General features: G+C 38.2%; 1 protein-coding gene and 1 pseudogene across 1 annotated transcript in view; both read left to right on the top strand.

Moving 5' to 3' along the window:
• The window catches only part of LOC107093378, a 9,976-nt pseudogene extending 3,001 nt beyond the window's left edge, over window positions 1-6,975 (top strand).
• An 847-nt stretch (window positions 6,976-7,822) lies between these two features.
• The window catches only part of LOC107093377 (up-regulator of cell proliferation-like), a 15,176-nt gene continuing 6,235 nt past the window's right edge, over window positions 7,823-16,763 (top strand). The window contains exons 1-2 of the mRNA XM_015388400.1: window positions 7,823-8,014; window positions 8,060-10,819. Coding sequence (XP_015243886.1) covers window positions 7,867-8,014; window positions 8,060-10,819 — 2,908 coding nt within the window. The 5' untranslated portion in view covers window positions 7,823-7,866. The remainder of the gene's footprint in view (window positions 8,015-8,059; window positions 10,820-16,763) is intronic.

Genomic DNA, 16,763 nt, shown 5'->3' with positions numbered 1-16,763 from the left:
ACAGGTTACATATCACATGTACTGCTGTCTGGGCATAGGGACAGTTTTAGCCAATATGACAAAAAAAATTTAAAAAACTTACAGACTTCAGCTTTAACAAAGGAAGAGATCGATAGTAATTCACCCAGTCTGCACTTTATTTATCTTTCTAGCAAATAGAGAAATAGGAAATCATAGCAGCCCTAATAGCTCCATGTTCCGCCCTGTTCTAACTGGGCAAGGTTTTTCTCACTAACTTAAAGTCTGCAAAGCTGAGCTGTGAAGGTTTTCCCACAGAGGTTAGCAAAACAACTTAGAAACATTTTAGGAAACAGTTCATTTATTAAATTAAACTTGAAGAGAAATAGTGTGGTATTTTTAAAACAGAGGAGGAAAAGAAAAGATGTTCCTCTGTTTCTATGTCTGTGCTGCAGACAGTGCACTCATTCTCCCCACTATTACCTTTAGAATAAAAAAAACAAAAAAAACGGTATAAATGCTATTCATTTTAAATTAACTTCTTTTGGATTGGATTTGAGAGGGAACCTAAGATAATTAAAGCTAATATTTTTTATATTCGTCAAAGTGAATTCTTTCATCAATATTTGTGGTTTCATGGGTTCACAGAGGAGGAAAAGAAAAGATGTTCCTCTGTTTCTATGTCTGCTGCAGACAGTGCACTCATTCTCCCCACTATTACCTAGCAATAGTGGTAGTAATACTATTAGAAATGTTCTTAACTGAATTATAAGTAATATTCTGATAATTTTGAATTAAAGCCTTCTTTAGTTGGAGCAATTTACTCTGATGACAAATTAAAATCCCTGATCAACCCAAAATTACTGATTGACCACCCGCTGTGAGATCATACTGATTGTAGTCACATTTTTATTCAATAACACATAAGGAGATTATACATTTTTTAAATGATTGGGTGTCATAGCTTTTACAAAATTACCTGAAAATGTATATAAACAGGAAATCTATGCATGAGTGCCATTTCAAGCAAACACGCAGGACTTGCTGACCCAAATGCACCCTTAAACACTTTTCCTAAGCACTGACCCTCTATTTGGGCCGTCCTGTGGAGGGTTCACCACATTAAGGACTGTCCCAAACCACGTAGTGGTTAGGGTGAGGGGACCGTTCAAGTGAGTTTGCATCAGTGCAGGACTGCTGAATTTTTGAAAAAGAAAAAAAAAAGTCAATAATTCTAAAAAGGAAAGGCCCTCATTAAGGTGTCACTGTGTGGCCATGGCAAGAACGCTTTTCACTGCTTTCCATTAATATTGGAGGGAAGGGGGAATCCGACTCTCATTTATACCCCTCCACCTTTAATTAAGGTGCTTCGTACAGCTGCAAGTGTGTCTTCATTGGGAGTGGTACTTGATATATAAGTGGATGGGAGCAAAGAGGCAAACATGTAAATATAAACCTTCCAGGCTGACTGGGGGAGAAGTCTTGGGATCGAATGTTGCTGATATAGGTTGGTAATTAATAACGTTGCTAATAGCCGTAGTCTAAATTACTAAATTGATGAAAGACAACTGGATTTTTAACAGCAGGATTCAGGAGTTCAACCCTTTTAGTAAGAGGCTAAAATACTTTTATATATAATAAAATAAATATATTATATATAATAATCATTAATCTGATAATAATTAATTAGTTTAATCCTTCATTTGAATTACTTTTTAATCAACTATAACTTCCAGGTCTAGTTATTTAATATATTCATAATCTTTGGGTAAACTTTCACAACATGAGGACAATGACTCCTAAACAAATGTAATAAATAAAAGTTTTACACAACTTAAAAATATACTGATAAAATCACTATCAAGAGTCAGAAATTAATTGCTTTATCATCTGTAAAAATGTCAGTTTTAAGTTGATTTGAAAGGATATAATATTTATATAAAGTCCACCTTTAAAATTTTAAGGAAAAACATTTAATAAAATATTTTTCATCATGATTTGGATTCACATTTTTAGATTCACCTTTGATTGTGTTTGTATTCCACAGAGACTTGCCTGAAAGGCTTTTTGGAGGATCTGAGGTTGCAGGAGTTCTACAGAGAGAAGATGTCACTCAAGAAGATCCTAGAGCTTGATAAGAAGACCATTACTGATGAACCAGCAAAGGGCAAATCTGATCTTCCCTGGTATTTCTTAAAGAAACTGATGATGAATAATGTGACAGCAAGAAATACGTGTATCTCTGAATCACAGGGTGCAGAGTTAGATTCTAGTGATTACTTTAATAGTATCAACACAGATGACATGGTAAACCCTCTTGACTTAATCACTGCTCTCTTTCTGTGCTCTGATGGTTTTGTTAATCAATATCTGGTTTTAAAAATGTCCATGTGTCAGTTCTCAGTTCCACTGCTGCTTCCAAACTGTGATACAAAGCAGTGCACCCTCATGCTGTGGGCCATGAGAGACATTGTTAAGAAGTACAGACCTCCAGATCTTACTGAATCAAAGGCGTTCATAGAAGAAAGAATAGTTACTTCTGAACTTCCAATGGTCTCTTTGGTGAGACTGGGTGAGTGCTCCATGTCCAAATCAGAGATCCTCAATAATCTCCTGAGTAACCCTTGGCAGAACCATGACACCTTTGTTCACCGCAACATGCAGTGTGGTGCCACTCCAAAACGAATATCCAATGGACTGACTGAAATGACCTGGTACCTTCCCTGTGGAAACAAAAACATGGACATTTTCAGTGAGCCAGTAGCTATAGCTAACCTTCGTGGTGACATAGCTTCATTTGAAACACAATTCTCCTTTTTGTGTCACACATCTGCTGCTGTTTTTGTGTTCTTTGATGAGCTGGAGCAGCTGGAGCAAGAGTTCAAACTGCTGACTGACAGAAACCACAAAGAAAATATTTACTTAGTGGGAAACCAAAATAGCAAAAACTTTACCCCAGATAGCCTAAAAAAAATAGCAAACAAACTGGGGTTGACTAAGAGCAGAATCATCATAAAAACAAAGAAGATAAATGATGCTGACTTTGTCAACTGTTTGAAGAACAGTGTGAGCAATGTACTTACCAACACAAAACATAGGATGTCAGTAGAGCAGATGGCTGACATTGCACGTTACCTGGGAATTTTAGTTGATGAGGATTCTCCAGAATGTCAGGATGGGAAGAAAAAAGCAGATGCCATCACTGCAGAGATTAAAGACACATTAAAATACAAAGAGGAACAGTTTCCTTTTCAAGGCCAAATATGGAAGGAACTGACTTTCTTGGAAAAGGAAGAATTTCGTCTCCGAAAAGTTGGATCTGAAAACATTGAAAACTATAAAAGTAATCTTAGAATGAAAAAAGAAGAGCTCCGTCAGAAACAGAACTGCTATGCTATGTCAAATGTAATGGCACGCTTCATTACTGCAATATCCAGCCCAGAGAGAGAGAGGGGTTATTTTCTGAAATGGATGAGAATGAACCTTGATGACTTGTCTCGAGAAAAACTTTCTGACCTTCGGGCTCTTTATAAGAAAATATCCAAGGACTCTGAGAACAAAAATGAAATCAAAGAAATTGACCAACAACTTTCCAATAGCTCACTGGGAGTTGAACACTTGTTCCGTGAAATGGGTCAGATCTACGAAGCTTCTCTTTCTCTTCCTGAAAATAACCCATCACGCCAACAACTGCAACATCTGCCTAAACTCTGTGCTCAGTTGTTGCTGGATGGATTTCCTCTTGAGCTTGTAGATGGAGATGNATTTTCTTTTTTTTCTCGAATTGATATTATAAAACTGGTATCGAAAAAAGTATCGTTCAGGAACCGGTATCGAAGTGAAGGTATCGGTATTGGTACCGGAACCGAAAATTTTTGAACAATACCCAGCCCTAGCTGCAGCAGAGAGAGGAGAGTTCATCCAGCTTTGTTTACCTAAATCTAACCACCGAACAGAGGGCCCCAAATGCTGTTTGCTAAAGGGGCCGTTAGAAGCAGCCAGACCCGGGACTACCTCTGCCTGAGAGGGAGGCTGAGAGCAGCTGCTACAATGAGGGACGTCGTTACAAGCTAACCCTTGTAGTTAAAAGGGGGATGTCCCAGCTACCGTGAGTTATAAAACTAAGCCCCTTACAAAGTTGCCTCTTATTGTTGCATCGGATTAATCCAAATCTTTTGGAGAGCTGCTGTTTGACGAACCAACTGGACCGAAGAAAGGGGCCTGCAGAAACCGAACCGAGGTGAAAGCCTTCCATCCCACTGAGCCTAAATAGTAACATCCATCCCCCCCCCCTTCTATCTGACCCTTAATGAGTGCTCTGCTTCTGTGAACTAGGTAGAATAGATGGTCGTGTTTGTGTTTTATTTGAAATGAGCTTTCTGATTCAACTGCTGACGGGTTTAAAAGGTTTACCTGAATGCCAGTGCTCACTGCATAGACTGAACGAGCCACGTGGGTCTAATAAATATGCTCCAGTGGACTGGCTAACATCGTGAGCGAACCTTTTCTTAGTTTCAGCTGTATCCATCCGGACCAGACCCCCTGGGACCAGCTAAACTAACCCACTTCTCATCACAGTTTAATGCATTCCTGAGTCATAATTTCTGCTTATACTCAACAGTGTTTAGTGTTTGTGTAGATATTAGAGATTATATTGTTTGCCGGTAGTTATTAAAGGTACCATTGTATTTTTAACCCGTGGTCTCTTGTGTTTATTTAACACAGAGAACAATTTATCACTCAGACTGGATTCACTCTTCTTTCAGTATTATCCGAATAAACAGAGGCATATTTATTTGGTTGGTGATTAATAACGTTGCTAATAGCCATAGTCTTAATAACTAAATTGGTGAAAGACAACTGGATTTTTAACAGCCAGATTCAGGAGTTCAAACTTTAGGAGTAATAATAATAATAATAATACATTTTATTTAAAAAGGCGCCTTTCTGGACACTCAAGGTCACCGTACAAAACATAAAAAGTGTCAGAAAAAATAAAAATAATAATTATAAAGACATTTAAAAACATTTNAAGAACCTACGAGACAGAAAGCTGCTCCTAGAACAGCTGAATGAGATGACACAGGCAGCAGCTAAAATGGAAAAGAAAGAGAAGAACAAGAAATTCACTGATGTCATGGAGTACAATCCAGACACTGGGAACTGCTACATTCCTGGACTCTGGAATGGAAACCCACCAATGGCACCAGTTAATGCAGGATACAGTAAGGCCGTCTATGAGCTCAAGAAAAACATCATCCAGCTACTGGAAAAGTGTGGGTCAACTTCTAATAACATCTTGGAGTTCAGAGAGTGGATAACCAGCCTGTGGAACGCAGTAAAACATGAAAACTTCATCTTCAGCTTCAGAAACAGTCTGGTAGCTGATGCATACATGAGGCTCTGCACAGAGTACAACAAATGGGAGTCGGAGTTCAAAAAAGAAATGTACAACTGGGTTACCAAAGCAGAAACTAGAATTTCTAATTTTGGCAGAGTTGCTGCAACAACTGACATATCTGACATGGAGGAATTTGTCACCGTGTTAGAAAGTGAAGCAGTCAGAGAGCTGATAAAGTTGGAGGCAATGATTCTTGAGAACCTGAAGAAATACTTTGAGCAGCCAGAAGTTCATGTTTACCTGGTTGAAGGATACAGAGAGGAATTATCTAACAGCATAAAGAGTCTTAGAGGACAAACAGAAAGATCAGTGTTTAAGCAGCTCAGAGTAGCAGCGGACATCAAACAGGGAAAGCAAGAACGGAAAGTTTTAAAATCAAAACCACCTACACAGAAGAACTTGAAAGAGCAGTCTGTTTAAATTCATGAGGGTCAAAAGAAAAAATTTAAAAATGACAGAGAGCTAGAGGAAAGTTTTGACAGGATGTGGACTAAAACATTGAACACCTTGACTTTTGCTGCACAGAAGACTTTAAATGTTTATGATAGGGTTTACCATCAGCTACAAACAAATATTTCACCCAAAGGAAGCCAATGCCTCTGAACTGCTAAGTAAGAAAAGACTTCAAGACTGTGGATTGGAGCCCTTTTAAATACACACCTAAAGGAGTGCATAAAAACATCAAAGTTACTTGGATAGGATGGTGGTCTGAGAAGGATATAGTAAAGGAGAGACAAAAAAATGCAAACAGCATCATTGCTGATTGCTGTAATTTTTTGTTTAGAAAAATGAAAAAGAAAACAAATTATCATGATACTTACATCCAGGAGATCCTTCACATCATTGATGAGAAGCTGAACAATGATGATATTAACAGGGACATTGACTTTGAGGTTTCTCTGAAGCAGCACATCTGTGGATTTGCTGCTAGAGAGTTTCAAAAGATGCATGAAGATTTTATACAAGAAAATGATCCTAAGAGATGGCTGCAGGAAAACAAGGAAAAGTTCTGCACTGATTTCAAAGATGTGTTCAATGAGCGAGATCAGTGCCAGAAGAAAGCTGAAGAATTCACCAACCAATGTCTGAAACCTGCTGTGAAGGACTTTGTCTATCGTTCTCTTGGTTCTGATATTGTTGATAAAATGCTGAAAAAAGAAGAATTCAGCACACGGATGTCATTCAAGTATTTAATTTTACTGGATTTGATTGAAAAAAGCAACTTCAAAAACCTTCAGAGATGCATTTACTCATATGAAGATTATGTAAAAGTTTGGATACGTGATAGAATTAAGGAAAGTTTCTCCTCTGAGCTCTCAGTATGTGAGTTGGAGAACAGACGTCTTCAGTCCTGCATCAACCACATACATGCTGCCATAGAAAAAGCAAAAGTAGAAAATACTGCAGATATTTTCAACAAATGTCTTCAGACTATCAAAGAACTTGGTGATAAACTGGTAATTTCCCAGGATGCTCTCAATGCCTTTATGGTTCTGAACAAGGCTGACCAGGAACAGTTTGCTCACTGGCTCAGTGAGTGTGTGGAGGAAATGAAAGAAGCTCTTAGGGAGAAGTTTAAAAAAATAGACTTTGAAACAAATGGAAATATGTCATGAACAAGTACAACAAGGAATTTTCCGAAGCATATAAAGCAGAACCTACTGACATTCCTGATGCTTGGAAGAAAATCACAGTACAGCAGGCAAAGAAAAGTCTAAGGCAATCATTCAGCATCAGGTGAAATCATGATGTCTAGTTGGACGACCAAGGGCCGGATTTATCAAGATCCAATTTTGCGTGCAGTAATTTGCGCTCGCAAACTGGAATTTNAAAACATTTTAAAAATACAGAGGCTGTGACAGTGAAATTGATATTTTTAAAGAGAATAAGCAATCTTGAACAGATGGGTTTTGAGTTGCATTTTAAAATGGAGAATTGAGTCCGTATTTCGAAGTTGAGGTGGTAGAGAGTTCCAGAGGCGGGGGGCAGAGCGGCTGAATGCTCTGCTCCCCATGGTAAGAGGCTAAAATACATTATATATAATAATCATTAATCTGATAATAAATAATTTGTTTTACCCTTCATTTGAATGACCTATTAATCAAGTATAACTTCCAGTTCTAGTTATTTAATATATTCATAATCTTTTGGTAAACTTTCACAACATGAGGGACAATGACTTCTAAACAATTATAATAAATAAAGGTTTAACACAACTTAAACAAAAACAAAACCTTATCTTGTATACTAGTAAAATCACTATACAGAGTCAGAAATTAATTGCTTTATCATCTGTAAATGTTTCAGTTTTAAGTTGATTTTAAGGATCTAATATTTATAAAAAAATCCACCTTTAAAATGATAAGGAAAACCATTTAATAAAATATTGTTCATCATGTGTGGATGCTCATTTTTAGATTCACCTTTGATTGTGTTTGTATTCCACAGATACTTACCTGAAGAGCTTTTTGGAGGATTTGAGGTTGCAGGAGTTCTACAGAGAGAAGATGTCACTCAACAAGATCCTAGAGCTTGATAATAAGACCATTACTGATGAACCAGCAAAGGACAAATCAGATCTTCCCTGGTATTTCTTAAAGAAACTGATGATGAATAATGTGACAGCAAGAAATACGTGTATCTCTGAATCACAGAGTGCAGAGTTAGATTCTATTGATTACTTTAATGATATCAACACAGATGACACGTTAAACCCCCTTGACTTAATCACTGCTCTCTTTCTGTGCTCTGATGGTTTTGTTCAACAAGATCTGGTGTTAAAAATGTCCATGTGTCAGTTCTCAGTTCCTCTGCTGCTTCCAAACTGTGATACAAAGCAGTGCACCCTCATGCTGTGGGCCATGAGAGACATTGTTAAGAAGTACAGACCTCCAGATCTTTCAGAATCAAAGGGCTTCATTGAAGAACGAATAGTTACTTCTGAACTCCCAATGGTCTCTTTTGTGAGACTGGGTGAGTGCTCCATGTCCAAATCAGAGATCCTCAATAAACTCCTGAGTAACTCTCAGCAGAACCATGACACCTTTGTTCACCGCAACATGGAGTGTGGAGACAGTCCAAGAGTAATATCCAATGGACTGACTGAAATGACCTGGTACCTTCCCTGTGGAAACAAAAACATGGACATTTTCAGTGAGCCAGTAGCTATAGCTAACCTTCGTGGTGACATAGCTTCATTTGAAACACAATTCTCCTTTTTGTGTCAGACATCTGCTGCAGTTTTTGTGTTCTTTGATGAGCTGGAGCAGCTGGAATCACAGTTAGAACTGCTGGCTAACAAAAACCACAAAGCAAAGATCTTCTTGGTAGGAAACCAACAAAACAAGAACTTGAGTATTGATGCTTTTAAAAGGTTAGCAAACAATCTTGGGAAAACAAACATTCTAATTAAACAAAAACAAACAAATGATGCTACTTTCATCAAAGGGCTGAGAAAAGCAATCGGGGATGTGGTTTATGATCCTCAGATGAAGATATCAGTAGAGAAGATGGCTGACATTGCACATGAACTGGGAATAGAAGTTGATGAGGATTCTAAAGAATGTCAGGAAGGGAAAAAAAATGCAGATGCCATCACTGCAGAGATTAAAGACATCTTCGAATACAAAGAGGAACAGTTTCCTTTGCAAGGCCAAATATGGAAGGAACTGACTTTCTTGGAAAAGGAAGAATTTCGTCTTCGAAATGTTGGATCTGAAAACATAGAAAACTATAAAAGTAATCTTAGAATGAAAAAAGAAGAGCAGCGTCAGAAACAGAACACCTATGCTGTGTCAGATGTAATGGCACGATTCATTAAAGCAATATCCAGCCCAGAGAGAGAGAGGGGTTATTTTCTGAAATGGGTGAGAATGAATCTTGATGACTTGTCTCAAGAAAAACTTTCTGGCCTTAGGGTGAAGTACAAAGAGAAGTACAGTGACTCTGAGCACAAACAAGAGATCAAAGAAATTGACCAACAACTTTCCAATAGCTCACTGGGAGTTGAACACTTCTTCCGTGAAATGGGTCAGATCTACGAAGCTTCTCTTTCTCTTCCTGAAACTGATCCATCACGTCAACAACTGCAACATCTGCCTAAACTCTGTGCTCAGTTGTTGCTGGATGGATTTCCTCTTGAGCTTGTAGATGGAGATGCTTCCAACATACCTCTCAGATGGGTGAGTGATGTTCTCTATCAGCTCAATGACTTGGTGTCTCCTAAGAACAAGATAGTGGTCGTCACAGTTCTTGGAGTTCAGAGCACAGGGAAATCCACCCTCCTGAACACCATGTTTGGAGTGCAGTTTGCAGTCAGCAGTGGTCGATGCACTAGAGGTGCCTTCATGCTGCTCATCAAAGTCAATGAAGACTACAGAAATATTCTAAACTGTGACTTTATGATGATCATCGACACTGAAGGCTTAAAGTCTCCTGAACTCGCTCAACTGGACAACAGCCATGAACATGACAATGAGCTGGCAACACTTGTTGTTGGCCTGAGTGATGTCACCATTATCAATATTGCAATGGAGAATTCAACAGAAATGAAAGACATCCTGCAGATAGTGGTGCATGCTTTCCTCAGGATGAAGGAGGTTGGCAAAAAGCCCAGATGTCAGTTTGTTCACCAGAACGTTTCTGATGTTTCAGCTCATGAGAAGAACCTACGAGACAGGAAGCTGCTCCTAGAACAGCTGAATGAGATGACCCAGGCAGCAGCTAAAATGGAAAAGAGAGAGAAGAACAAGAAATTCACTGATGTCATGGAGTACAATCCAGACACTGGGAACTGCTACATTCCTGGACTCTGGAATGGAAACCCACCAATGGCACCAGTTAATGCAGGATACAGTGAGGCTGTCTATGAGCTCAAGAAAAACATCATCCAACTGCTGGGAAAGTGTGGGTCAACTTCTAATAATATCTTGGAGTTCATAGAGTGGATAACCAGCCTGTGGAAAGCAGTAAAACATGAAAACTTCATCTTCAGCTTCAGAAACAGTCTGGTAGCTGATGCATACATGAGGCTCTCCACAGAGTACAACAAATGGGAGTGGGAGTTCAAAAAAGAAATGTACACCTGGGTTACCAATGCAGAAACTAGAATTTCTAATTTTGGTACAGTTGCTGCAACATCTGACACATCTGACATGGAGGGCTTTATCAGTGAGTTAAAAAGTGAAGCACTCAAAGAGCTGATGAAGTTGGAATCAATTATTCTTGAGAAGCTGAAGAAATACTTTGAGCAGCCAGAAGGTCATGTTTACCTGGTTGAAGGATACAGAGAGGACTTTTCAAACAGCATAAAGAGTCTTAGAGGACAAACTGAAAGATCAGTGTTTAACCAGCTCAGAGAAGCAGCAGACATCAAACAGGGAAAGCAAGAACTGGATAAAATTAAGACCAGCTATACAGAAAAAATTGAAAAAGCAGTTTGTGCTTTAATTGATGAGTGCCGTAAGAAAAAAGTTAAAATGACAGACAGAGAGCTTGAAGACAGTTTTGATAGGATGTGGACTAAAACATTGGACACCTTGTCTTTTGCTGCACCACAGACTTTAGATGTCTATGCCAGTGTTTACAGTCAGTTGCTAACAAAGCTTTCACCTAAAGGCGGCCATGCATGTGAACTGTTAAGTAAAAAAAGACTTAAAGACTGTGGATTGAAGGATTTTACCTACATACCTAAAGGATTGGGGAAAAACATGAAAGTTGCTTTGAAAGGATGGTGGTCTGAGAAGGATATAGTAAAGGAGAGACAAAAAAATGCAATCAGCATCATAGCTGATTGCAGTAAGTTTGTGTCAAGAAAAATGCAAAGGAAAACAAATTATCATGATACTTACATCCAGGAGATCCTTCACATCATTGATGAGAAGCTGAACAATGATGATGTTAACAGCGACACTGAGTTTGAGGTTTCTCTGAAGCAGCACATCTGTGGATCTGCTGCTAGAGAGTTTCAAAAGATGCACGAAGATTTCATACAAGAAAATGATCCCAAGAGATGTCTGCAGAAAAACAAGGAAAAGTTCTGCACTGATTTCAAAGATGTGTTCCATGAGAGAGATCAGTGCCGGAAGAAAGCTGAGGAATTCACCAACCATTGTCTGAAAACTGCTGTGGAGGACTTTGTCTATCGTTCTCTCGGTTCTGATATTGTTAATAAAATGCTGACAAAAGAAGAGTTCAGCACACGGATGTCCTTCCAGTATTCTATTTTACTGGATTTGATTGAAAAAAGCAACTTCAAAAACTTCCAGACATACGTTTGCAAATATGAAGATTATGCAAAAGTTTGGATACATCATAGAATTAAGGAGAGTTTCTCCTCTGAGTTCTCAGTATGTGAGTTAGAGGACAGACGTCTTCAGTCCTGCATCGATCACATAAATGCTGCCATTGAAAAAGCAAAAGCAGAGAAGACAGATAGTCTGAAGACATTTGTTGAAAATATCTGCAAAAAACTTGGTGATAAACTGGTTATTCCCCAGGATGCTCTCAATGCCTTTATGGTTCTGAACAAGGCTGACCAGGAACAGTTTGCTCACTGGCTCAGTGAGTGTGTGAAGGAAATGAAAGAAGCTCTTGGGAAGAAGTTTAAAAACACAGATTTTGAAACAAAACTCAGACAGCTCCATTTAAAACCACAGGATGAGCTTTTCAACAGAGTGGTTGGTTGTGGCAAACAATGTCCATTCTGTGAAATACCCTGTGATGCAGGAGGAGCAGCTCACAGTGAACACTTTGCTTCCCTGCATCGACCAATGGGTTTGGGTTGTTATAGGTGGGATGATTCAAAAAAACTTACAACTGACATCTGTTCTTCTTCTGTCATCAGTGACACATGTTTTCGCTGTAGCGCTACAAAAAATGAATGGCATCCTTACAAAGAATATAGGAAGATTTATTCAGACTGGAAAATTACTCCAGATTCAAGTTATGAGGCATCAGATTATTGGAAATATGTGATGAACAAGTACAACAAGGAATTTGCTGAAGCATATAAAGCAAACCCTGCAGACATTCCTGATGGTTGGAAGAAAATAACAGAAGAGCAGGCAAAGGAAAGTCTCAAGAAATCATTCAGCATCAAGTGAAATCATGATTGTCTAGTTAAAAGATTATAACTGGTTTTTGCATTTAGAGTACTTTTATATTTTTTCTTGAAAGCCCACCTAATTTATACTCAGGGTAAATCTATTTGAAGAATTAAGATTATTAATATTGTTATAATTGAATCAAGATTAAATTTAGGTCAGACTGCTTTGTGGGGACCTTAAAGGTGTGCTTTTTCAGATTTTTGGCTAAGCTTTTGTTTTTCTCAAAACTCTTAGCTGCTTACTAATGAAATGTATAATCTCAACTAATCGTATTAAAGAAATAAAGTGCAACACATCATACAAATAAAATGAAAACATGGTATTTCTGCATAGAACCTAGATGAGTCAAACATAAAATAGCTTTAGGTTTAGTGTTGTACTAAAAGCCACAGCACTATCCTAATCTTAGCCTACCTGTACTGATGTGGGAATTAAGTGAAATGTATGTATATGACTCTGAATCTGTCTCTGTTAGGTTGTGAAACTGATTATTTCTATGAACCTGATCTGCTTGCATTGAAAAAAACCTTCAGGTCAAATAGTTTAGGGTCAGTCTTAAACTGAATTAAGGAAAAAAATCGAAAAAGATGTTCTTGTACAGATTTTCTTTTAAGTTGGTTAATTTAATGTCAACCATTCTTTATGGCTTCAGTGATATATATGGAATTGTGTTGCCATGAAAACAATGATTTTCTTTGCCTTTGTATCATAAAAATAAACATTCAGATTTTAGTTTTGTTTAGTTATGTTTCTTATTTTGAGTTTTTCCTTTGTTTTTGTTACTTGCTCTGTTTTTCCTCTTTTTCACTTGTATTTGATTATTTTTGAAAGGTACAAATAATATCAGACAGAGCAAATTACAAAGAACATGTGGTAATTAATGACTGATATACATTATCCATTGTTTCCAAAGAGCTTCATATTTTGCTTGTTGCAACCTTATTATAAAAGTGTGTCTTTCTGTGCTGTGAATTTCCTCTACGATGTCCATCCAGTTTATACCGCTAGCGGGTTCTTTTTTATACCATTGTGTGGAATTAACTTTTTTGCTGCTGCCAACCGAATCTTAAATAAATAATGATTTTTCTTCTGAATCTCTGCTCCCTTTACTTGACTAAAATATGTCAGTATTTTCCTTGGGGTTCTGTACCTCAGTTTCTTATCAATTTCTTAGGCATTTTCTTCCCAAAATAGGGATGGATTGCAGCACCTCCAGAATATATGTGCATGACCCACATTCTGTTCTCCACACAGTCTCCAGCAGGAATGGTTTAAGGATAACAATGCCTTTTTTATCTTGGGAGTAAAAAAAAGACTAAATTTACAAAAAAAAATTCCAATTCCTAGAACTAGTAGTGGTAACCTGCGATTTACAAATAGTGTTCCACATAGGATCACTAATGTCCTCCTGTAGATGGTCTCTAATATACAGCATTGAGGTTTTCCCATTATCTATTAATTCTTTATACAGTGTTGATACCACTTTCCACTTTTGCTTTTATCTGCATCACTTAATATTTGTGTAATTGTATTAATTTCACCTGGGAGCACTGGGCTTATCTCTTTTAAATAATAGTCCTGTAGCTGAAGGTACATGTAAAAATCTTGATTTCCATTATGGAACTCCCTCTGTAGAGTTTGGACACTTAAAATTTGGCTTTTCTTGAGAATTTTTTTCCCGAATGTTTAATCCATTACTTGTCCATTCTTTAAATTTAAAATTTATTCTAAATGGTTTGAAATCTTTGTCATAGGCCAACTAGCTAAATAGACTAATTTCTTCCTCTAACTTAAATTCCAAGGTGATTTTCCTTAATTCTTTGTTTTGCTATTATTAATGGAAAAAGCTCTGTCTAGTTTGGTTTAAGGATAACAATGCCTTTTTTTTCTTTGGAGTAACAAAAAACTTACAAAATTTACAAAAAAAATTTCCAGTTCCTAGAAATAGTAGTGGTAACCTGCGATTTACAAATAGTGTTCCACATATCATCACTTATGTCCTCCTGTAGATGGTCTCTAATATACAGCATTGAGGTTTTCCTATTATCTATTATTTCTTTATACAGTGTTGATATCACTTTTATTTTTATCTGCATCACTTCATATTTGTGTTATTTTATTAATTTCACCTTGGAGGACTGGGCTTAACTCTTTTAAATAGTAGTCCCCTAGCTGAAGGTACATGTAAAAATCTTGATTTCCAAATGGAACTCCCTCTGCAGAGTTTGGACACTTAAAATTTGACCTTTTTTTTGAGAAATATTTCTAGAGAGTTTAATCCTTTACTTGTCCATTCTTTGAATTTAAAATTCATTCTAAATGGTTTGAAATCTGTGGCATAGGCCAACCAGCTAAATAGACTAATTTCTTCCTCTAACTTACATTTTAAACCAAATCTCCAAGGTGATTGAGTCCACTTTCTTTTCATTTTCCTTAATTCTCTGTTTTGCTATTATTAATGGAAAGAGCTCTATTCAGTTTCAGGCTGAGTCCTTTAAAGAGTTCAAAACACTGAGAGCTGCAATTTATCAGCTGTGAATTAGGACAGTCTAGCCTTGAGCAGCAGTCCAACTCTCACTTCTGTTGGGATCTGGAGGTCTGTCCACTTTCTCCACCAGAGGGCGTACTAGATCTCCTGGAGCCGGAGCTGATTGCAACCACCTGTCGCCTATCAGGAGATCTGTATTTAAGGAGGCAGAGGACTTCTCTCCAGTGCCAGAGTGTTTGCCAGTTAAGGTTAGCAAGCCTAAGCCAACCTGCCTGTCTGAATCTCTGACTCCCTGAAAACCAGAACCTGAACCTGATCTGTTTTCTCCTCTCTGCTTCCTAGATTGAACCTGTCTGAAACCTGAAACCCAGAAGAGTATCTCTGCCGGTAATCTGCCTGTCTGTTCTCTGAAGAACCCTGGAAAACTATTTCTGTCAAAGACCTGCCTGCCCGCTCTCTGAAGAAACCGGAAGGGAAACTCTAATCGGTAATCTGCCAACACTCAAACCAAAGCTCTGCCTCCGCCTAGCCCTCAGCCTGCCGACAGCCTCTGGACCCTCAAGGTTCCCCCTCAGCCGCTCAGCTCAACTCCTGTACAGGTACAGCCCTGCGCACTCTCATCCTGCAAATTACCTGGACCTCCACTAACTCCTCTGTCCCCCTCAGCAGTGAACCCACTTGTGACCAGTCCTGGACCTGTTAACTCTGTGTGCATTTCAGGATCCACTCGTGACCAGACGAGTTCCCCATGGGATCTGTTTATTTATTGTATTCCATCTTCTAAATAAACTTTTGAACTTTTATCCAGTCTCGGAGTGTTCTGCATGTGGGTTAGGCACCTGAAGCCAAACATGACAGAACACTCTGGCCAACAGACTAACCCAGCAGAATCACTCGGGAGGATATTGGAACAACAACAAACTCTGATTCAGAGCCACGACACCGCCCTCCGTGACCAAACAAACCGCTCTTTACAGGAGATAGTCTATCTGCAAAATGCTACTCCAAGAACGGAGCCCGCTCAATTTCCGGTTCAAGAGACTAATCCTCCACTCAGGTCAAAACCCGGTCCGTCATTTCCTGAATTCCGCCTTTCACTTCCTAAAAAATGTTTTGGCAATCCAAGTAAGTGTAAGGGATTTTTGTTCCAGTGTAAACTCATTTTTGAACATTCGCCATCCAGTTTTCCTAATGAGAAGAGGAAAATTGCCTTTATTCTGTCTCAATTGTCCAGAAAAGCCCTCGAATGGGCGGAAGCCAGATTTTCTTCAGAATCTAGTTTTGATTGTACATTTGAACAATTTATCCAAGAGTTTTCACAAGTATTCAATCAAGACACAGACAAGTCCACAGAGTCTCGTGGACTTTTAGAATTTAAACAAGAAAATAGAACTGTTGCCGAATTTTCAATCGACTTCCGGGTCAAAGCTGCTGCGTCCGGATGGAATGAATCTGTGCTTAAAAGCACTTATTTCCATGCTCTAGACGAATCTATTAAAGACGAGCTGGCCACTCTCGATGAACCAGCAACCTTGGAGGAGCTCATCAAGTTAACAATCCGTTTGGATAACAGACTGCAAGCCAGATTCAAGCAAGGGTGTAACTTTGTGTTGAAAGTTGGTGGGGACGGCTCATAAGGAAAGAGAGCTACCTGCGCGACGCCTTTTTTTTTGTTGGAAAGGATAAAGCCAAAAAAATGTAAATAACATTTATCAATTTAATGCTTACAATTGAAAACATAACTGTTACAATATTCACTTATATATTTTGTGCAAAAAATATCACATAAATCTAAACAGACAGTACAAAT

This window comes from Cyprinodon variegatus, unplaced genomic scaffold, assembly GCF_000732505.1.
Source record: "Cyprinodon variegatus isolate N-32 unplaced genomic scaffold, C_variegatus-1.0 Scaffold422, whole genome shotgun sequence".
NCBI classification, from domain to species: Eukaryota; Metazoa; Chordata; class Actinopteri; order Cyprinodontiformes; family Cyprinodontidae; genus Cyprinodon; species Cyprinodon variegatus.
The sequence above is the reverse complement of the archived record's forward strand: the minus strand, read 5'-3'. Positions and strand labels throughout refer to the sequence as shown.